At 44.1% G+C, this 23,753-nt stretch overlaps 1 protein-coding gene across 1 annotated transcript; it reads right to left on the reverse strand.

Annotated features, from left to right (window-relative positions):
• Positions 1-1,729: 1,729 nt before the first annotated feature.
• LOC138800032 (intelectin-1-like) lies at positions 1,730-23,193 on the reverse strand. The gene is made up of 7 exons (XM_069981841.1): positions 23,156-23,193; positions 22,803-22,819; positions 19,189-19,436; positions 3,960-4,118; positions 3,415-3,535; positions 3,218-3,321; positions 1,730-2,497 (listed from the first exon to the last, which is right to left on the reverse strand). Exons 1-7 carry the CDS (start codon positions 23,191-23,193, stop codon positions 2,345-2,347), a joined length of 840 nt encoding a protein of 279 aa, XP_069837942.1. The 3' UTR covers positions 1,730-2,344.
• Positions 23,194-23,753: the final 560 nt, after the last annotated feature.

Raw genomic sequence — 23,753 nt, forward strand, 5'->3', positions numbered from 1 at the left:
TACTGTATTATCTTCTTTAATCTATATCACTTAGTCACAATGTGTTTTGGGGTACTAGGTCCCCTATCTCAAGTGTACATGATAGCAGTAATATGGATTAAAGAAGTTTTTACAGTACTTCCCCCTGCATTGCATTGGCACTTACACTTTTTTCTTAGCTTCCCTCCCCTTCCGAGATATGGAGGAGAAGGACAAAATTGCGCCTGCGTGTGATGTCCAATAGCTGCACAGCGTCTCTGATACAGGTATACTTCCGAGATGTGAAAAAGGAGGAAGTAAGAGTTGGGGAGCAGAAGGCTTCAACCATCCTTGGCTCACCAAAGAACCCCTTTAATTGCATTTTTTTTAAATCGTTCAATTCAATAATTTATATATACTTCTGCATTACTAAGAATCACTTTTCCTGTGTGATTATGCAAATAAAGGTTTATTAGTTTTTTAAAAAGAAATCAATCACTATCAGGGGCGGATTAACTTTACCATAGGCCCCGGGCTGTTCACCAAGCCTGGGCCCCCCCACCCCACTGTAACTATGGAAGCACTAGCCTGGCGTTCATAGTACAGGATAGATAATGTCATGATATCCTGATTTGTGCAAAATTGCCATAAAAAAAAACAGTGATTTTTTGCAAATCATGGCAGAAGTGTAGCCAGGAGACTGTACACCATTGAAAGTATAATTATGTTTGTGTGGTCATGGGCCCCCCAGGAGCTCAGGGCCCCGGGCTGCCACCCGAAACGCCCCTATTATATTCCACTACTGATCACTATTTATGTATGCCAAAAAGGAAAGTATTTTGAGATAGTCCAAGGCTTCCAGCATTGACAGAATTTCTGGGAGGATTGTAGAGCAGAAGACAGGTTAAGCTCATGGCAGCATTGGGAGATAGCTTTTCTGACGTCTGTTATAGAGTGAGGAGTAGGCCACTTCCAGGATTGAGCCAGGATTAATCTGGCAGCAATGGGGATGTGATGGACGACTGTTCTTGTTGTAATGAGAAATATGTCTAGCTGGAAATCTTGAATAGAGATTGTTGGATCTTTGGAGATTGGGGAGGAATTTATTTCTGATAGAAGTTTAAAAATTGTTAATCGGAACATGGCCACTAGAGATGAGCGAACTTTCCAAAAGTTCGTTCCGACCGGACTTCCGGATCTTTTTTAAAAGTTTGGTTCGACCGAATTTCGGATTTCTTCGGATTTCATAGTTTAAAGCATCTATATGATACGGGGGTAGTGTATTTGGTTGAATTTAGGGCTCTACATGTCAGTAACATCATTATCTTTTCAATATCTCAAAGTACTTCAAAGTACTAGTTTTTTAGACTTCAATATTCACCATTACAGGGTCTATGCAGGAAAAAGGTCACAAATGCAGTGAAGAAGCAGCAGTAGTCATCGGAGGCCAGTGAAGGTCCAGCAATAGTCATTTGAGGCCAGTACAGGAGCAGCAGTAGTCAACATGGAGGCCGCTCCTCTTAAAGCTATACAGACATCACACAGGGGGTGGGCTAGTGCAACATCCCTGCTGATTGGATGTGTTGCGGGCATCATGGAAAAGCGCTTTTCCCGCCCGGAACACTTCCTGCTTTCTAAAATGGAAGCTGACTTTCAGAAATCCGAATCCGACCGGACTCCTAACCGGTTCGCTCATCTCTAATAACCACATATGTGTTTGAGTGGCAATTTGACCACAGCCTCTCCAGCATAATTTGGAATAGTGGGGGATTAGATGGAATAGTCTGGAGGGCATAAGATACCAGCTCATGTGGATCTTCCACATTAATTCAATGTGGTTAATACATTTGGAGTATCTGAATATCCATCAGGACACCAGTGCCCATTGTTTATTAGAAAAGGAAGTGCCCAATTCCTCCTCCCATTTGCACATGTATGCCAATTAATGACATTCAATTATATTAATATTTTCAGTTACTAGGTCATAAACGTGTGGTAAGGCCTTTGTGGTAACTGTTCCAATGGAATAGAAATGTAATAAAAATTTGTCAATTTTGGAGGTCTGGGTACCCAAGATATTTTGTTGTAGGATGTGTTTAATTTGTATGTATTGGAAAAAGTGGGGTCTAGGAAATGTTTAGGGAGATTAGAAAGTTGGCTAGGATTCAAAGGTTTGTATGAGACTATGTTTACACAAAGAAAAAATAAGTACTGATCATTATTTATGGCTGGCATTATCAAAAGATGGACATTATTTGCCCTTATTCTACATTGTGTGAAAATAGCCTAAGTCTGCAATTCATTTGAGGCCGGCACTGAGCCAGATGTCCTAGTCTTGATTAGGTTTGATTGTTTTATTGAAGTTTAAAGGAATAAAAATGATAGTTTAACGATAAAAGAGGAGGACGGCTGCTTCAGTCATCTCCTTGCTGGCACTCCAACCTACATGTGTTCCATAACCATCCCAGTCAAAAGATGCAAAGTCTCCACACTGTCTCGGGTTTCCTTCTGGGATGTAGCCTCCTCCGCCAATACAATGCTGCAAATGTATACGGAAGAAGTAAGACAAACGGCTATTACAGATTTCATCACTCTGTTATTATAAATGCCCTTTATTTTTGGCACCCTATCAAATTCTTTTATTTGTTTCAGATAAAGTTCTATATACAAAACCTATAAAAGGTGGTTCAGTGTTGGTCTTAGATGGGTTGGAGGTCTGTGGTGACCCTACAGTTTAACAAGATGCTGACATACAGACATAAGCTATGTTCACACTACATAAAACTACGGCCGTAGTCCGAACCACAAAACTACGGCCGTTGTTTTGAGGTTTATAGCTTGGCTGCAATATATACGAACTACGGTCGTTCAATGCACAGTACATATCAGACAACGGCCATTGTTTATACGGCCCCGTAAAAAATGGACATGTCAATTATTTCCGGCCGATAATGCTCCGTGGATTTCAATGCGGCCATGTACGGAATACTTATTTCAGCCAAATTAAACCTGATTTTGAAATTAAAAATGTTCTGTGTGGTTTATTTAGCTGGGTGTAGAATTCCAAATAAATGAACTGTTTCAGCCCGCTTAGAAACAAGCTAGGAAGCAAAATTATACAACGGCCGTAGTTTCACAACTAGACCATATGGCCATATTTCTACAGCCGTAGTTTCAGGTGCACATGTCCGGCTGGGTGAAAACAACGGCCGTTAATTTCATAAGCAGAAGCTCTGGGTGAAACATTATTAATACTTACATGTTCTACATTGCATCCTGTCACCTTCACACCTGGACATAGAGCTAGGAAAGCTCTTTCATGATTAATAGCCCGGAACTGGACATAGCCAGCAGTGAACTCTTCTGCTGAGAAATAAAGAAATATTGGTTAGTGTAATGTTCATACATATACATATAATTACTGTCATAATACTGTACAATTGGACATTATTGTACGTTGCCCATTTGGTGAAAAATATGATGCTGTCTTCTCAGCACTGCCAAGATCATACACAACAGGGATAGCAGGTCCATTATCTGTGAGGCAGCTTCCAGCATTGTACACCACTCTGTATTTCTGAGAAAAAAAAATAAAACATATAATAATTACTTATTGTTTACTGATGCCCAAATAGTGGTTCTATAAGCTAATTTTTACAATTTGCCCTCCCCTCTGTGAGATGACTCCATTAGAATCAATGGAGCCCCGTCACAGAGGGGAGATAATCAAATTGGGGGCTGGAGGGCCCACCTCCAGTGCTTCATGCCGGGTCGGTTCATGGTAATAGACCGGCACTGTGCACAGGAACCAGGTGGCAGTTCAAAAAAAGGACCGTAGCAACAGCATCCCTGAACCGGCGCTGGTCTGCTCATGTGGAAAAAAAAAAAGCAATGTACTAGTGGTTCATTTGCCTTAAGATGGCATGAAATTACTAGTAATTGTAGTATATAGAGCTACAGTATGATGGACATTTAGACATTGGAATATAGACATTGCTTGCGTCATATAGGTAAGAGAGGTTACCACCCTCTTGGGAAAAGAAGCCGTTGTCTGTGCGGTATCTTAGGAAAGCAGTATATCTCCACTTAGACAAGGGGGTCTTGTTAGGAACATGCCATAACCCCAAGTCTTTTGCAAAAATATCATAATATCCTGGATTCTAGAAGCAAATTGGGAAGTAGACAGTTATATTGATTGTGTTTCTAACACAATTATTATTTTACAATGTATGTACATATAATAGTGATGAGCGAATTTACAGTACAAACTAAGTAAACTGCTTTGTTAGCTTGGCAATCTGCTTATCAGCCGGCTGTTTTTGAAGTCCATGCTGCTCCGTGCTGCTCCACCTCGGGTGCCTGGAAAAGCTGGATCCAGTCCAGGGAAACTTCAAGCAGTACATGTGATCAGGTATACTATGTATGTAGAACTACAGTTAATGTATTGTTTGATTAAAAAAAAAAAAGTAATTATTGCTGTATGATGTAAAGTTTTTTTTTTTTAGCTACCATCATGTGACTGCAGGTCTTACATCTAGTGTGGCCGCATTTGTAATTTCCCTTAGTTCCCAACCAGGTCCTGTTTACATGGCTGCTATCATTCTGAAATGAGCTGGGTGATACAATGTGCCCTATGGTAGTCGCTTTTTTGGGAACAATAGGGACTCCCTCCTAGATTATATAAAAAAAATCTTTATATCTAGAGAGGATGGAAATATTTTTATGAAAAATCGTCTTTTATTACACTCTACACTATATGGAGTGGTAAGAATGAGTTTAGGTCTGCTATGTGTGGGTTTCTTCTTTGTAACTTCCCAGTTCCCACTTCCCAGGACTGCATCCAGCTTTTCCAGGCACCGAGGGTGGAGCGGCATGAACTTCAAAGGCAGCCGACTTATAAGCAGATTGCCAAGCTAACAAAGCAGTTCACTTAAGCCCCTATTATACGGGGCGATGTGGAAAGCAAGCGAGCACCAACCTGTCATGTCAACGCTCGCTTGCTCCTCGTTTCCCTGCCCCCTGCTGGCGCTAGTGCACGCACCAACAGCGAACGAGGTGGAGCAGATGGGGGGGGTGCTGCCCAGGTGATTGTCTGATCGTCCGGCAGCCCATAGGAGACAGTGGCGGTCTACTGCTGCCACTCCTATCACACAAAGTGATGGCAGCAAATCGTTAAGACAACGATAAGCCGACACCGTGCATATCGGCTGATCGTTGTCTATTACACTACAGGATTATCGTCCGATAATCGATGCGTGTAATAGGGCCTTTAGTTTGTACTGTAAATTCACTCATCTAATAGAGATGAAGGGTCGTGGTTCTAATTAAATAAGGCTCCTATAGTGCCTCATATTGGGCATATTGTGCACATTATTTAGTAATATGGACTGGTAGAGGCAGTGTTATACTGTTGGCTAAGTTACACTGATAAACAGTGATCCTGTCATTCATGTTACTCGAAATGTGCTTCATACCTTTATTTTGTTGAGAACCATATATACCCCATAATATTAATAGTTGTAAAGAGCCAGCAATCCAGGATATCATCCACAAAAATTTTATTGAAGTCTTCACATAAAAACAGATTTAACAGCAGTAGCTGACATGTTTCGGCCACAAGGCCTTACTCATAGCTGAATAAACACATGCAGAGCAAATCTTTTATACACGCCCCTCCAGAAGCCAATATGGGACTACATGGGAGTGGTTATTCACATGGTGGGCATGCACAGAATAAATTACGTCACATATGTAAATATATACAAGGTTACCCATTACAAAAAATATATACAAAAGCACACAGATAAAATCATGTCATATATTAGACTGATGTGTACACTGTTACATGGAGAAGGATTGCTAAAGAAAACACAACACCATCACTGCACCACCAATATCTATAATGCATATACATATGTTGTTCATGTTCATAAAGTTATGTGGTTGCAGGGATGATCCTCATACAAAAAAAGAAATACATTTATTATATATATATATATATATATATATATATATATATATGAGGAAAGACTAGAAATGCTACAGAGTAGTACTGGTACATTAAATCCTGCCTTAAGTTCAGGCCATCCGGAGCACGAGTCCCAAGTCTTAGGAGGAGGCTCCTCCTATCTCCTCAGCTGGTGGGATTGCTTACTTGTTCTATGCACATGCACTTAAAGCTAGACAAGTTCCCTTGGTGGCATGTACGAAAGTGTTTCGAGACGGCTGAAACATTAACCGCATGACTGTTCACACTGTCCGATAAGTGTTGTCAGATCCGGACCTTCAAAGGGCAGGTGGTGCAACCTACGTATTGGATGGAACAAGCAGTACATGTGATCAGGTATACTATGTATGTAGAACTACAGTTAATGTATTGTTTGATTAAAAAAAAAAGTAATTATTGCTGCATGATGTAAATTTTTTTTTTTTTAGCTACCATCATGTGACTGCAGGTCTTACATCTAGTGTGGCCGCATTTGTAATTTCCCTTAGTTCCCAACCAGGTCCTGTTTACATGGCTGCTATCATTCTGAAATGAGCTGGGTGACACAATGTGCCCAATGTGCCCTATGGTAGATATGGTATGTATCCTATCTAGAGAGGATGGAAATATTTTTATGAAAAATCGTCTTTTATTACACTCTACACTATATGGAGTGGTAAGAATGAGTTTAGGTCTGCTATGTGTGGGTTTCTTCTTTGTAACTTCCCAGTTATTTTGCGTTAGCTGTTGTTCTGATTGGGTGCCCTCACTCTTATCACATAACAGGTCTTCCCTACTCCTCCCTGCTACTCTTCTCTCTGCTCTCTCTAACATCCACTGTTTGTAACCCCTGTCTCTTAGTCTAGTACACACATTTCGTTTTTCTTCTTCCCATAGGTGAATGTCACAACAATTCCTTTTCGCTCTGAGTTCTCCCTGGGGAATAGCCCTAATCACATGGTTAGGGTGACAGGTCGTGGCATCTAGAATAGTATTACCCGCTGTATTTTTGCGGAAAGTTTTAGTGGTAACCACGCCCCTTTCTGCATCAGCCATGAGACAAAGATCCAGGAAAGAAATACATTCTTTTTCACAATGAAAAGTAAATTTTAAATTCAATGGGTTGTTATTCAGATACCTCTCAAATTCTGGAATGGCCGGCCATACCAGTATACTGCATCCCTAAAATGAAAATTGTCTGCCAAAAATAAATACCTGCTCTCCCACCATGCCATATAGATTATTCCTCGAGAATTGCTCAGCACATACCCTAACAGTGTACACACCAGTCTAATTTATGACATGATTTTATCTGTGTGCTTTTGTATATATTTATTGTGACTTTTTTGTACCATTTTTTGTAATGGGTAACCTTGTATATATTTACATATGTGACGTGATTTATTCTGTGCATGCCCACCATGTGAATAACCACTCCCATGTAGTCCCATATTAGCTTCTAGAGGGGTGTGTATAAAAGATTTGCTCTGCATGTGTTTATTCAGCTATGAGTAAGGCCTTGTGGCCGAAACATGTCAGCTACTGCTGTTAAATCTGTTTTTATGTGAAGACTTCAATAAAATTTTTGTGGATGATATCCTGGATTGCTGGCTCTTTACAGCTATTTCTGGGTGAAGCTTGCACTGCCGAGCACCGGACAGGTGAAAGGATTGCAGGTGTGGTGAGCTGGATCTCCTTTCCATAATAGTAATAGTAGTATGGAAGGGGTATATTTTAATGGGATAAAATATCTTGCCACACTGTAAACATTGTTCTGGAATAAGCTAAAGAATATGAGAAAGTTAAAGTTTTAATCCAATTAAGCATCTGTCAAGGACAATCCCAATTCATGGAGGCCACAACTAACAATTTAAGGCCTTTTTACCAATCTGTTAACAAGGGTTATGTCCTAGATTTTAGATCAGCAGTTAAAAGAACCTATTTCATGACTTGATAGACCAATCGCTAGATTGTTCCTGCTGCCCTTTGTTTGAATTAGCCACCTGCCCCACATCCCAAATTCCATGGGAAGATATGTGACCAATGGCAGATCATTTTTAAAAGTTCAGAAGCAGGGGGGCGTGGCCTGGACATGGCGCTGACCAGACGCGTGGTGTGAGAGCTCCGTCCTGCCGCTAGCCCTTACCGCCTGTCATCAGCATCTTCTAGCCTCAGCACGACACCTACATGCCAGGGAAGCCCCGCCGGAGGTCCCCGCTAGTCGCCACGGCATCTTCGGGATGTACCAGGAGCGGTATCCGGAGATTCTTTTCCGACGGTGCAGGGCCCAGTTCCGCTGCCGGCATATCCAAGATGGCCGCCCGCAACGCTTCCACAGCTGCACGCCTCGGCCCCTCACAGGAGGGAGAACCTGCTTTCTCACAGGACTTCCCGACCTTGCTACGGGAGCAGCGGCCTCCCGACCGACCCTCTGCTTCCACCCTTGTCTGCCACAACGGGTAAGGAGCTGCAGGCCTTGCAATCTCATATTGCCACAATGCCTACTAAGGCGGACATGGAGGGCTACATAGCCCGCATGGAAGCGGTCTGCAAGACCGAGATCCGGTCCCTGAGGGACGACCTGATTTCCCTGACCACCACGGTCCAGGCCCTGGAACACACCACGGGGGATCTGCAAGATGAGCAGCAAACGCACCAGTCCCAGCTGGAACTGCAGATTCAAATGCTATTTGATATGGTGGACAAAGCCGAGAACAGAAAACGACGGAATAATATCCGGGTGAGGGGGATTCCGGAATCTGTTAAGCCCCTGGACCTCATGCCCACGCTGCAGAGCATCTTTAATCACCTGCTGGGGAAGCCCCCCCGATACACCCCTAGAAGTGGACCGCGCACACAGGACCCTCGGGCCACCCAGCACTGACCATGCTAGGCCTCGGGACGTGATGTGCAGGGTGCATTATTTTTGAGTCAAGGAGACTATAATGCGCAAGGCAAGAGACTGTGGTCCCGTTGATTTTAGTGATGGGTTGAGCCTTCACCGTTCTGTTCTCATATGGTGTTTGGTAGCTTCTGATACTGCTGTAGTCTGTCACATAACTCTGAATACCGGGGGAGGAATGGGGGGCATACCTTTCGGAGTCGGATGCTTAATGATTGACCCTCCCAGATACGCATCCTTCTTTCTCTGGACGGCCTCGGAGGGTGCCTGGATAAGCCAGGTCTTGGGCAACAACACTACCCTACCATCGTTGTCTGCTTTGCAGAACCTTTGTCCTGAGAAAAATCGGTCCTGGTTCGAGCACGCACAGTTGAAAGCTTATCTGACCCTTCACTTCCCAGGAGGAGTCCGCATCACAGAACAGACCGATCTAGAATCTATACTTCTATTACTGTCACCCTCCAGGGGGGTCGTCTCCCAGCAGTACCGCCTACTTCTGGCAAAAGACGCAGATCATGCTCTGGCCTACATTTCCGCTTAGTAAGGATTTGGGCGTTACATTCTCCGAGTCCAACTTGCAAAAAATCTTTACTCTCACACACAAATGGCCATTAGCCTGCCATGCGCAGGAGAAGAACTTCAAAATACTTACCCGCTGGTACCGTTGTCCCTTACTGCTCCATCGTTTCTATCCGGATGTACCTGACACGTGCTGGTGCTGCACCATGGCTGTGGGCTCCATGCTTCATATATGGTTGGACTGCTCTGCCTTACACCCCTTCTGGGATGCAGTCTTTGAAATCTTTACTGCGGTCACAGACAGGGACATAGCCCCTTCTCCTGCTCTTGCTTTGCTCTCCTTAGTCCCGGGCCCCTCCTCGGCCACCAAGAAAGGCCTGCTCCGTCACTTTTTGACGGCTGCCAGAGCTGTTATCCCTAGGCATTGTATGTCCACAACAGCTCCCTCCATTGCTGAGTGGCTTGCTGAGATGGACTTAATTCATTGAATGGAATCCTAGACGGCAGAGGAGCATGGCCGCAGCAAAAAGGTGGACAGCACCTGGCTCCCGTGGCTCACCTTCAAAGCTAGTCCCTCTCTTGCAAGATGGCTCACGTGAACTGACATGGTAGCTGTCATCCCCCCCTTTGTCAGCCCTAGGGCCTCGGCCTCTGCTATGTCATGGTCCCCCTCCCACATTTATCCCTGTATGTGCCTACCCCTCCCTCTTTCTCTTCCTCTCTCCCTCATTCTTCCTTTTATCTTTCCTTGCTCCCTTCTCTCCACACTTTATTTATCTTCTGTTCCTCCCTTGGAGACTTGTTCAGATTTGTTGATCGCCTAACCAGGCATTCTCTTGTTAAAATATTGCACCGACTGGTATACACAAAAGACTGCATTCCCAACCTCTTGAGGTGGATTTAACCCAGTCTGATTGCCGTATTACAATGGACACCACAGAATTATCTCTTCCTGGACTGTTTACAGAATATATATCTATTGTTAGTGATGAGCGAGTACTAAAATGCTCGGGTGCTCGTTACTCGAAATGAATATTTCCCGATACTCGAGGGCTCGTTTCGAGTAACGAACCCCATTGAAGTCAATGGGAGACTTTGAGCATTTTTGCAGGGGACCCAAGTTTGGTAGAGGGAAGGTCGTGTGAAAACCTGTCAACCTCAGAAATTAATGGAAACACAACGGAAATGGACAGGAAACAGCAGGGTGTCATGAATGTGCCTGGGATGAACTCCGTGCGCCCCTCAGCTCATGCTGCGCGGCTGAGATGGCGCTGATATTCAGTGTTTTGTATGTCTTGAGCAGTAACCTGAACCTTGTCTGAACACTGCTCTATTTCCTTCTGTGTGTTCAGCCACACCCGCTTTGCCTGAGATACTCCTGGCCACTCCGGAGTTAACTCTGATGCTGGTTAGCTAGTCTGACAGACTGTTCTCTCTGCCAGTCAGGTTGCTCTTGCCCCAGGTGTTCTGAGGAGATCAGGGGTCTGGTCCAATCAGCTCCTGCACTGGACCTCTGGTCTCCTATATAGTGTCTGCCAGCCTGCCTCTCACTGCCGGATATTGAGCTTGTCTCTGCCTGGTTCTGTGTTTGCTATTCTTGCTCTGTTTATTCTGACTCTGCTTTGTATTTCTGACCATTCCTGCTTGCTGCCTGCCCCTGACCATATTGCCTGTTTATTGACCTCGCCTTTGGATTGTGATTTTGTACTTTTGCTGCCCGATTGTTGTGACCCGGACTGTCGACCATTCTTTATTGTGTTTTGTCTGTCTGTCTTGTCTTTGTGTCCCACCTAGCCAGTGCAGGGACTGACGAAAAGTTGCTCGTCGCCATCTTAGGGCGGATTGTGGCAAATAGGTAGAGGACAGTAGGCGGGGCTGAGCTTAGGGCTCACTGTGTTGTCTTGTCTTGCTGTCCGGTTCCTGACACAGGGGCAGCATGTATGCATGCCTCTGAGGCTGCCTAATGGCACCATTATGCCTAATTCTGTGCAACAGCCTGGTTAAAACAGAGGTAGACATGTGGATCACCGAAAAATTCCAGACACAGCATGGCAGTGAGAACACAGGGAACCATTAAAACAGAGGTAGCATATCATGAACCACCCAAAAATTCAGCCTGACACAGCATGGCGGTGAGGACAGAGAGAACAAGGTAGAAGCGGTAGCCAGTGAGCCTTCCAAAAATTTTACCAGACCTAGCATGGCAGTGAGCACACAGAGAACCATTAAGAGCGAGTGAGGAAGCAAGTGAGCCTTCCAAAAATTATACCAGACCTAGCATGGCAGTGATCACACAGAGAACCATTAAAAGCGAGTGAGTAAGCAAGTGAGCCTCCCAAAAATTAGGACAGACACTGCATGGCATTGAGCACACAGAGAAGCATTAAAAGTGAGTGAGGAAGCAAGTGAGCCTCCCAAAAATTGGAATGAGTCCAGGGGCTGGGATATTTAGTGGACACGAACCCGGGTGCTGACAGCTAACTGGCTAGGCCAGCTGTCAGTCACCATCAAGGGTACACCTGATGCCTCTCGACCGGGGGATGGTGAGGCCCCGGCCACGGCTAGACAAAAAAATAAATAAATAAAACAGCTGGCTGGTTGGCGAGGGCCCGATCGGCAGGCCCCCGGCAACCAGTCCCGCTCCACTGCAGACGAAGTGTGATGTCAGAGCATGGCAGTGAGGACACAGAACAATACAGTCTTCTTAAGAGGCCCCGGAATTTGAACGAATACACTTTCAATCCTTTCACCCCTTAGCGACCCCGCTTTGAATGGCGCCACTCCGGGCTGTGATCTGCAGCCGGGAGCATCTCTATTAGCCAGCACGGGTCCCGTTGCCGCGCCGGCTAATTAAGCACTTCAATGCAGCTGTTAAACCTGACAGCTGCATTGAAGTGCTTTATCACTCACGTCCCTGGTGTCTAGTGGGTCAGATCTCCCTCCCGCGATGCGATTGCAGGGGGGGGATCCGTGCTTCTGGCCGTGCCGGGCTTCAGTGTCGCAATGACGCTGATCCCGGCTCGGCAATCTATCACCGATTACAATGATCTTTGCTGTGTGTATACACAGCATTGATTTCTATGAGAGATCAATGCTGTGTATATACTGTACAAGTCCCCCAGGGGGACTTCTAGTTAATGTTAAAAAAAAAAAAGAAGTGTTTATTAATAAAAAAAAAATCCCCTCCCCTAATAAGTCCAAATCACCCCCCTTTTCCCATTTTATAAATATAAATAAACAAATAAATAAACATGTTTGCTATCGCCACGTGCGTAATTGCCCAAACTATTAAATTATCACATTCCTGAGTGCAAAATTGCGCATTTTTGGTCGCATCAAATCCAGAAAATATTTAATAAAAAGCGATCAAAAAGTCCCATATGCGCAATCAAGGTACCGATAGAAAGTAAAGATCATGGCGCAAAAAAGACACCCCACATAGCCCCATAGACCAAAGGATAAAAGCGCTATAAGCCTGGGAATGGAGCAATTTTAAGGAACATATATTTGTTAACAACGGTTTGAATTTTTTGCAAGCCATCAGATAAAAGAAAAATTATACATGTTGCATATCGTTTTAATTGTAACGACTTGAGAAACATGAATAACATAAGTTTTACCCCAGGGTGAACGGCGTAAAAACAAATACCCTCCAAATAAAAGAAATGCGTTTTTTTTTTGGGGGGGGGTCCAATTTCACCACACATTGATTTTTTTTTCTGGTTTCGCAGTGTACTTTATGCAAAAATTCAGCCTGTTATTGCAAAGTACAATTAGTGGCGCAAAAAATAAGGGCTCATGTGGGATTGTAGGTAAAAAATAGAGGAAGGAGAAAAACAAACAGGGGCCCCTACTGGTGTAGAGACTTCGGGTGAATACTATATATATATATGAAAAACGAATAGCACTCACCTATTGGAGTTGTGCAAAGTTAGGCACAACTCTATTGAAAGCAGATAAAAATAGGGGATACCGCAGCTCTGGGCCGGGACACACCAATCGAATTGGAGTGAAGGATAACTTTTTGTTTGTGGATCGCTCTGGATACACCAGACCAAAGACGTCCCAGCAACTCATCGGGCGCAGGAATTCATAGAGGAGGTAAAATAATCCATATCCCAAGGAATATACGGGGATATATGATAATTTATTGATTCACAATGCTTTTCGGCCAACCGATTAAAAAGGAGGCCTTTCTCAAGTGAGCAATATTAAGCACAATTACATCTATAAATAGGACTATAGGTGACATAGTAACCCCAGCACTTCCGGGTGAAAGCGCCGGAGTTGTGTATATGATACCATATGGATATACATACGAACGCATAAACATCAATAAAATATAAATATACAAACATAGTAAGGCATGTAAAAACTCACTCTAGGGAAGTTGCAGACCGGACGCCACACTGCTACAGAGGACGTGTCTCTACAGGATCAGGGGGTGTGTCAGTGCATCAGGTGATCATGCGGGCTGACGTCCAAGAGCGCACGCCGTAAGAGGTACGGAGACTACGTAGTTTCCGTTGGGAATACCATGAAGCATAAAGAAATGTAATCAAATCTGCTGGTTGTATGTGAATAGGGTGTTATAAAATGTATTATGTTTCGGAAAAGTGAGTAGGTGTACTCAAAGTATCATGCTGATAAATATGGATTGTTATATGAATGAATATATAAATGAATAAGTAATTGAATAGAAATGGTAAATGTGTTATGTGCTGTTTGAACATTGCACATGGAGTTAATTCCTTTAAATCGAACGTAACAGGTAAGTCCTTTTCCATCAAACAGAGACTAGACTGTTCCTTAAGCTACGTGATTTATCTCCTATGCTGTTCTTGCGGCCTCCAGTATGTGGGGCGTACGAAGCAACAGCTACATAAAAAAATTAATCGACATCGCTATAATGCCACTAGAGGATTCCTCAAGCAAAGTGTCTCTAGAACTTAATGAAAAACATGGCGGATGTTTTACAAATATCACAATAGAACAAATACCATAGAACAAATACCAGAAAATAATGCTGACCACTGGTCCCTCCTATCTAAAAGGGAATCATACTGGATCTTTCAGATACAGACTAGGGATGGTCCGAACCTGCCGAGGTTTGGGTTCGTATGAACCCGAACGCTCGGCAGCAGATTCCCGCTGTCTGCCCGCTCCGTGGAGCGGGTGGATACAGCGGGAGTAACGTCTGGAAAACTGGGATACAGCCTATGGCTATGGCTGCATCCCAGTTTTCCAGGCGGTCCTCCCGCTGGATCCGCCCGCTGCACGGAGCGAGCAGACATCGGGAATCATTACCGAGGGTTCAGGTTCGTACAAACCGGAACCGAACTCGGTTCGGACCATCCCTAATCCAGACCTTGACTCCGGATGGACTCAACGAGTGCATAGTGTTAGCATAATGTTCTAAAACAGATGATACTATACATACTCTATGCCTTAATATCTGTTCCATTTACTTTATGCCTATAATGCTACCTCTGATGATGTGTGATCACATGAGCTTTTTAGTGTCACTATTTATTACCACAGTTCGGTATTTATTTTGTATATGTATCACTAATTTTTTCATTATTTATATACTTCCTACACAATTCTTATAATAACCCCTTATTATTCAATTTATTTATTTTTTGTTTATTTTTCACGCATCATTTTTTATCATTATTTATTACTTATTCGTACTACAGTTCATAACACATTTACCATTTCTATTCAATTACTTATTCATTTATATACTTATTCATATAACAATCCATATTTATCAGCATGATACTTTGAGTACACCTACTCACTTTTCCGAAACATAACACATTTTATAACACCCTATTCACACACAACCAGCAGATTGGATTACATTTCTTTATGCTTCATGGTATTCCCGACGGAAACTACGTAGTCTCCGTACCTCTTACGGCGTGCGCTCTCGGACGTCAGCCCGCATGATCACCTGATGCACTGACACACCCCCTGATCCCGTAGAGACATGTCCTCTGTAGCAGTGTGGCGTCCGGTCTGCAACTTCCTTAGAGTGAGTGTTTACATGCCTTATTATGTTTTGTATATTTATATTTTATTGATGTTTATGCATTTGTATGTATATCCATATGGTATCATATACAAAACTCCGGCGCTTTCACCCGGAAGTGCTGGGGTTACTATGTCACCTATAGTCCTATTTATAGATGTACTTGTGCTTAATGTTGCTCACTTGAGAAAGGCCTCCTTTTTAAGCGGTTGGCCTGAACGCGTTGTGAATCAATAAATTACCATATATCCCCGTATATTCCTTGGGATATGGATTATTTTACCTCCACTATGAATTCCTGCGCCCGATGAGTTGCCAGGACGTCTTTGGTCTGGTGTATTCCGAGCGATCCACAAACAAGAAGCTAGGTGAAAAAATGCAAGTGCTATGGCCTTTTAAACAAACTTTAAATAAAGTGGAAAAATCAAAAGCTCAAAAATGAAAATTGGCATTGAACTTAAAGGGAATGTGTCACAAAGAAAAACAAATTGGAAAATGTTGAAATTGCATTTGTTGTTTTTTTTGTTAATTTATATGTGTTTTTTATATGTTTTACAAGTAAGGAAATATGAAAAATTAACCATCTAATTTTTCATATTTCCCAGTGATGGCCACCAGGGGGAGCTCCAGCAGAAAACTGCTAAAAAAGTAACCTGAAATACGGCAGTGATGAAAAAAAGAGGCTGTCCCTGCTCAACTGCTGTGACATCATCACCTCTCCCCTCTTTTCACAGAACAAAGAGGGGAAAGGAGCAGTGCCATTTTGTTGTTGTCTGTATAGCAGTACAGATACCAGCGTGTCCTCAGCCAACTTCATAATACACCTCTGCTCTGCTTCAGATATCTAGAAAATCTGGATACAGTCCTGCAAACTTCAACCAAGAACTGTATGCCACTTTTCCAGACATCCAGAGCAGAGCTGTGCGAAGCGAAGCACTACTACTATTAATTTGCTCCTCCCTGATGTACACTCAGACAGCTCATACAGGGAGATCCTACATGCACGCTCATGCAGGGAGATCCTACATGCACGCTCATGCAGGGAGATCCTACATGCACACTCACACAGACAGCTCATACATGCAGGCTAATACATGCACATTCATACAGACAGTTCATACTTGCATATTCATACAGACAGGCAGGTGCTCCTGGCGCTCTAAAGCTACCCTTGGATCTCCATCCTCATGCAGCTCCCTGATCAGGCTCCAATAGCCTCTGACCATACCACATACCTCAGCTACTGTAGAATCCCTTACTACACACCTCAGCTGCTGCAGAACGTCCATACTACACCTCAGCTGCAACAGAACCCCATACTACACCTCAGCTGCAACAGAACCCCATGTTACACCTCAGCTTCTGCAGAACCTCCATACTACACCTCAGCTGCAACAGAACTCCATACTACACCACAGCTGCAACAGAAAGCCACACTACACCTCAGCTGCTGCAGAACATCTTACCACAAATCTCAGCTGCTGCTAATGGTCTGGGAGTTGAAATGAAAATCTTTGCCAGGTCATATATAAAACCCATCTATGGCATTACATATACAGATGCAGTGTAGTAGCCATAGGCAGTGTCCTGATATTGGGAAGGAAGGGGTTAACACAGTGACAGCTTTTATCTTTATTCCTCTGGTCAGTGTGACACTTCTCTGCTTCCTCCACTATCTCCTCAGGCTGAGCTTCCCCTGTCCCAGCATGAAGTACGTCCCCTCCCCCCGCATGGAGCTGAGTCCCGGCTGCCGGGCTCCCTATCAATCACAGCCCGAGCAGGAGGAGAGAGTGGGGCTACCTGCTGAAGTCAGTGCTGTCACAGGGCACCTTCTCTGGGGGCTCCACAAGTATGGTGTCTGGCTCCCTCTTCAGCTCTGTGTGTGTGAGAGCTGGGCATGTCAGCTCTCAGCTACATTGTAGCAGACAGGACGGGAGCCGTCCATTGACTCCTATGTACTGAGGGCTGCCATAAAGCAACTGTGTATGTGTTGTGCAGGGAGACATACACAGATGCTATTGCAAATGGCAGCCCCCAGGGCAGCACATTATTGTTAATTTTAGAAAACATTAAAACAGAAATCAAAGTCTAACTATTGTTAAATATATTAATTAAACGAAACAAAAAATAATAATAAAAAGAAAAAAAAAAGTGGCACATTTCCTTTAAGGGGTTAAAGAGTCTCTAAGAGACGGCAAGTGCAGTAGCCTGTGTATTAAAAAGACCTGGTGGTCAATCCTGCCTTCAAAAATGCTACAACATCCATGGAAGGAAGACGGTACTAGTGAAAGGCCTGGCCAATCCAGCCTTCAAAAAGGCTACTACAACATCCAAGGAAGGAAAGAAGCTACTAGTAAAAGGCCTGGTCAATCCTGCCTTAAAAACGGCTAAAACATCCAAGGAAGGTAGAAGGTGCTGTTCATCAGTTTGAGCACCGCCTGCCGGCACTTACCCACGGCAGTGCTGCTGCGCCTAAAACTGAACTAGCCGTATTATGGCTAGATTTAGCCATAATGCAGTTTTGTGTGAGACACATCTCTTTGGAGGTAGGGACGAAGAATAACAATACAGTCTTCTTAAGAGGCCCCGGAATTTGAATTACTACACTTTCAATCCTTTAAAGAGTCTCTAAGAGAGGGTAAGTGCGGTAGCCTGTGTATTAAAAAGACCTGGTGGTCAATCCTGCCTTCAAAAAGGCTACAACATCCAAGGAAGGTAGACGGTACTGGTGAAAGTCCTGGCCAATCCTGCCTTCAAAAAGGCTACATGGATGCCAGTTAAGGCCCAGCAACAAGGAGGCAAGGGCAGGCACACCAGTAGTCAACATGGATGCCAGTTAAGGACCAGAGACCAGGAGGCAAAGGCAGGCACACCAGTAGTCAACATGAGCAGTGAAGTTCTATGCAGGTGTACTACAAATCCCAGCAATCCAATGTAGTACAGCAGCACCAACAGCACAAAAATAAAAAAAAGAGTAAACTGAGCACTTCTTAGGGGTCTGTATGCAACACCTAATGCCCCCTTTCTGCCAGCAGCCGATCACCACAATGTGCTGGTGAAATCGTGGTAGCAGCACTGCAAGTCCCAGCCAGTAATCTGTAGTAATACTATTAAAAAATTGCTTTGAGGGCTGTTTGTTTGTATTGCTAGTATTCCCTGCCTACTGGAACGCTAATTCCCTACCTGACGCTCTCCCTGACAAGCAGCAGCTCTGTACCTAATCTCTTTCAGCATGCGTCTGAAGCAAGCACTGACGGCTGCGCGTTTTATATGGCAGGGTCATCTGATCTGGCCAACCAATCGCTGCTACTGACATGTATGGGTCCCACGTGATCGCTGGATGTACCAAAGAGTCTCCTGCATGTTTATTGGCTGAGAAATAGTGCCCAAACTTACAGGAAACGGATGATGAGATTTTCTTGAGTATCGCGAGATGATCGTCCGAGTAACGAGTACCATCGAGTACCCTAATACTCGATCGAGTATCAAGCTCGGACGAGCATGCTCGCTCATCCCTATCTATTGTCTGTTGAACCCTGATTTGTCAACCATTACTCCGCCTTTTTTATGTTTATTGTCTTTTAATAAATGCTTGATTTACGAAATAAAAGGTCTGAAGTAAGTTTAAGTCAGAAGTCTTTTACTTAATTCATCTATATAAAAAGGCCTTAACAGTTCCTTTTTTTCTTCTAGAAAGATTTCAGATAAGAGGAACCATCTCCACCTAGGATCTATGTTGTGTGTATGAGCTCTTAGATTTCCATGTCCTATATTTACAAGAAATACCTTATAATCATCACTGGTAGCTCCCTCAGGTAGACCGAATGTAGCGTAGTTAGCCCAGTTGTCATCTCCTCTTGGGTTATTGATGTTGTTTCCTTCCTGACTAGACCAGCGATCTCCCACTGTACATTTACCATTCATGTTGTTTTCATGGATACTGGCCACCAAGGTCCAACCTCCACCATCGGTGGTCATGTCACAGTAGGTCTGATACTTAAGTCCATTCTCTGTGGTCAGCGTATATATTCCATCTAATTGGAAATACAAATGGGCCATAGACAGGGGGGGCGATTTTAACCCTTTAAGGACAGAGCAAATTTCGATTTTTGCGTTTTCGGTTTTTCCTCCTTGTGCATAAAAGGCCATAGCACTTGCATTTTTCCACCTAGAGACCCACATGAGCCCTTATTTTTTGCGTCACTAATTGTACTTTGCAATGACAGGCTGAATTTTTCCATAAAGTACACTGCGAAACCAGAAAAAAAATTAAAGTGTGGTGAAATTGAAAAAAAAAACGCATTTTGTTTATTTGGGGGAAATGTGTTTTTACGCCATTCGCCCTGGGGTAAAACTGACTTGTTATATATGTTCCTCAAGTCGTTACGATTAAAACGATATGTAACATGTATAACTTATATTGTATCGGATGGCCTGTAAAAAATTTAAACCATTGTCAACAAATATACAACACTTAAAATCGCTCCATTCCCAGGCTTATAGCGCTTTTATCCTTTGGTCTATGGGGCTGTGCGAGGTGTCATTTTTTGCGCCATGATGTGATCTTTCTATCGGTACCTTGATTGCGCATATACGACTTTTTGATCGCTTTTTATTACAATTTTTCTGGATTTGATGCGACCAAAAATGCGCAATTTTGCACTTTGGGATTTTTTTGCGCTGACGCCATTTACCGTGCGAGATCAGGAATGTGATTAATTAATAGTTCGGGCGATTACGCACACGGCGATAGCAAACATGTTTGTTTATGTATTTATTTATTTACTTTTATTTATAACCTGGGAAAAGGGGGGTGATTCAGACTTTTATTAGGGGAGGGGGCTTTTTACTATTAACAACACTTTTTTTTTTACTTTTACACTTATACTAGAAGCCCCCCTGGGGGACTTCTAGTATAAGTGCTTTGATCTCTCATAGAGATCTCTGCAGCATAGATATGCTGCAGAGATCCATGAGATAGGCACTCGTTTACTTCCGGCTGCTGCAGCCGGAAGTAAACGAGTGCCGAGCCGGGGACGGCGCCATCTTGGAGCGGTCCCCGGCCGGCTTCATTTGCGGAGATCGCTCCTCCGGGACAACATCCCGGAGGAGCGATCTCCCCACTAGACACCAGGGATGACGCTGCGTCCGGTAATCGGATGCAGCTGTCAACTTTGACAGCTGCATCCGATTACTGTATTAGCGGGCACGGCGATCGGACCGTGCCCGCTAATACCTACGGTCCCGGGCTACACGCGGCACCCGGGACCGGCGCGGTTCAGAGCGGGGCCGCCGCGCTCTGAACTCCCTTACCGGCATCAGGGCGTAAATTTACGCCCGATGTCGTTAAGGGGTTAAATATTTACTTATATATATGCAATGTATATAACATACTGTATATATATATTTTTTTTTCTTTTTGTGACAATCTGGGGGTTACTCACTCGCTGGGATCGCCATCTCCTGGGTCAGAGACAGGTGGCACATCACAAATTGCAGTCCAGTCAGTGCTGTATGCTTTATACTGACCACAGCCAGCTTTATTTATCCGTTCAAAACATAAGACAAAAGCAACACTTTGCAAATAAAATAAAACCTAGGCCGTCTGGCCACTGACTAACACAACACAGCTTCCCTAGCTGTCACTCCTGAGCCTACTGCTCAACTTTACCAGGTACACTGGTGTCACCCAGACTTCTTGTCTGCAGCTCCCACAGGCTTAGCACTGCCTGTGTTCTCCCACCCTGGGAGTCTTTACCTGGGAGCAGTAGCGGATTATAATAGGGGCGTTTCGGGCGGCAGCCTTGGGCCCTGAGCTCCTGGGGGGCCCATGACCACCCAAAAAGGCTTATACCTTCAGTGGTGTACTGTCTCCTGGCTACACTTCCACCATGATTTGCAAAAAAATCACAGTTTTTTTTATGGCAATTTTGCACAAATCAGGACATCATGACATTATCTGTCCTGTACTATGAACACCAGGCTAGTGCTTCCATAGTTACAGTGGGGTGGGGGGGCCCAGGCTTGGTGAACAGCCCGGTGCCTATAGTAAAGTTAATCCGCCCCTGCCTGGGAGCCATTACCTGGGAAGCTCTGAAGTCTCTAATAGAGCTCCACCAGGTAGGTTTCAGAACCTCATCAGCTCTTAGGTTGGAGTGGAGTATAATTCCCACTCCAGAGGCATAGAACTGCCTCTTACAGCTCCACCATGCCACTATATATATATATATATATATATATATATATATATATATATATATATATATATATATATGCTTTATTTTGCATACACAAAAAGGAGGGAAGGATATTTATATCGGGCAGTGTTATCCATATTTTATTCTATGAGAAAATAAAGCATCTTACCTTCTAAGGCTACGTTCACACTACGTAAGTTTCCGGCCGTAGCGCGTTCCGTGAATAAGCGGCCGGAAACTTACGTAGTTTGCGTACAATGGAAAGTATACGATCTACGGGCGCACAGTTCACACTACGTACGAACTTACGCTCCGGATCGTATGCGGCGCCGTGAAAAATGAACCAGACCATTGTTTCCGACGGAAATGCCGTAACTTACGCCCGTAGCGTAACATGCGGTCCCGTACGTAGTGGTGATTTCTTCATTTTGCCAGCTTTTTGTTCCGATCCAAAAGGTTCTGTGGGGTGTCCGGGGCTAGGCGAAGATTTCCAAGTAAAAGACCGCTGTTAGATCGCTACGAAGAGCGCTCGGGAAGCGTAAGTACGCTACGGGCGTAAGTTCGCGGTCCGTACGTATCCGGCCGCAACTTGCGTAAAGTCCCGGCCGGAGTTTCATACGTATATGTCCGGCCGCGAAAAATATGCGGCCGGACATATACGTAGTGTGAACCTAGCCCTAATATGCATTAGAGTTCTTGATTTCTTTGCAACTTCTAAAGTCTGATCCACCAGTAGGAATCTGAGGGATAGCTATCACAGCATGGCAACAGGTTCAGAATGTTTTTTTTCAACTCCGCAATAGAATCTATAGATTCATCCGTATCTGTGACAAATCCCTTGTGAATAACATTTTCAGTCGAACTAAAACTCTCAGAACACCTTACATTTATACAGCCCTCCTTGGTTAAACTTGACGGACATGTGTCTTTTTTCAACCGTCTTAACTATGTAGGGTATGCTGGGAGTTGTAGTTTCTGGGAGGACAACCCTTTAATAAATCCCTGTCTGCAAAGGCTCCTGGTGGCTGCAATCTATGGGTGACAACCATCAGCCCTGAAGGTCTATCTACAACGGCAGTTATCAGAGGATTGTACTACTGTACTACAACCCCCAGCATATCCTGAGGGCTGCAGACTGTTAGTAAATGCTGGGAGTTGTAGTGCCTGCAACTGTTGTAGTTGGGCCCTAGGTGGATTATACACTGGATGCTTTGTGGCATATAAGAATACATAGATCTGTGGGGGCTCAGTGCAGGGAAGTGACCCCAGAACATCACTAATAGGGATAGGGGTAGATGTTTTTGTTCTATTCCCTATTAGTGATGTTCTGGGGTCACTTCCCTGCACTGAGCCTCCACAGATCTATGTATTCTGATCTCCCACGAAGCATCCAGTGTATAATGTACCTAGGACCCAACTACAACAGCTGCAGGCACTACAATTCCCAGCACTTACTGACAGTCTGCAGCCCTCAGGATATGCAGCTTTGGGTCTGGAGTGAGCTTCCGGCACAGACAGCCTGCATCACAGGCCGGAAGCTCACAGCAGCAGCCCCGCGGTCCCGAACTTCTCTCCTGCTTCTTCTCTCCGTCATCGCGCCGAGCAGGGGCTGCAGCTCTGAGCTTCCAGCCTGTGATACAGGCTGTCTGTGCCGAAAGCTCACTCTGGACCCGAAGCTGCTCCCCGGAACAATCCCCACCCGGGCGCAGACTAAGCACCCATGGTCCGGTGCCGATGGATGAAAAAATGTTGTTCCCTGCGGTTGCCTAGTGGTAAATGCGGCCCTGGGCACAGACATTGAAGGGGATATTCAGGATAAGAAAAGCATAGTTGCTTTTAGCTTCTTTTGCTTTTAGCTGTTTGCTGGCCATCAGGTGTACTTTGTAATGGCGCCTTTCAATCTACCATAACATGAACAACAAAACCCCCCTAAATATAATTTGTGCAATTCCGCTAATTTTGGGGGGTTTCAGTGTTTATGTAATGCACTTTACGGTAAAACTGACACGTACCTTTATTCTATAGGTCAGTCTCAATACAGCGATATGCATGTAACATAGCTTTTCTAATGTTTTACTATATTTATTAACAGTAAAAAATTTCTTTGTATATTTAAAATGGCCCTATTGTGACTTTTATAGCGCTTTTATTTAT

Source organism: Dendropsophus ebraccatus, chromosome 8 (assembly GCF_027789765.1).
Source record: "Dendropsophus ebraccatus isolate aDenEbr1 chromosome 8, aDenEbr1.pat, whole genome shotgun sequence".
In the NCBI taxonomy this organism is placed as follows: Eukaryota; Metazoa; Chordata; class Amphibia; order Anura; family Hylidae; genus Dendropsophus; species Dendropsophus ebraccatus.

Excerpts from the sequence above, each read along its gene's own strand:
- LOC138800032 (XM_069981841.1), bottom strand. The coding sequence starts at position 23,193 with ATGACGGAGAGAAGAAGCAGGAGAGAAGTTCGGGACCG. Across the intron at positions 3,322-3,414 it reads TTTTTCACCAAATGGGCAAC|AAGAGTTCACTGCTGGCTAT; the intron begins GTACAATAATGT and ends ATTTCTCAGCAG. Across the intron at positions 2,498-3,217 it reads CAGGATGCAATGTAGAACAT|CATTGTATTGGCGGAGGAGG; the intron begins GTAAGTATTAAT and ends ATACATTTGCAG.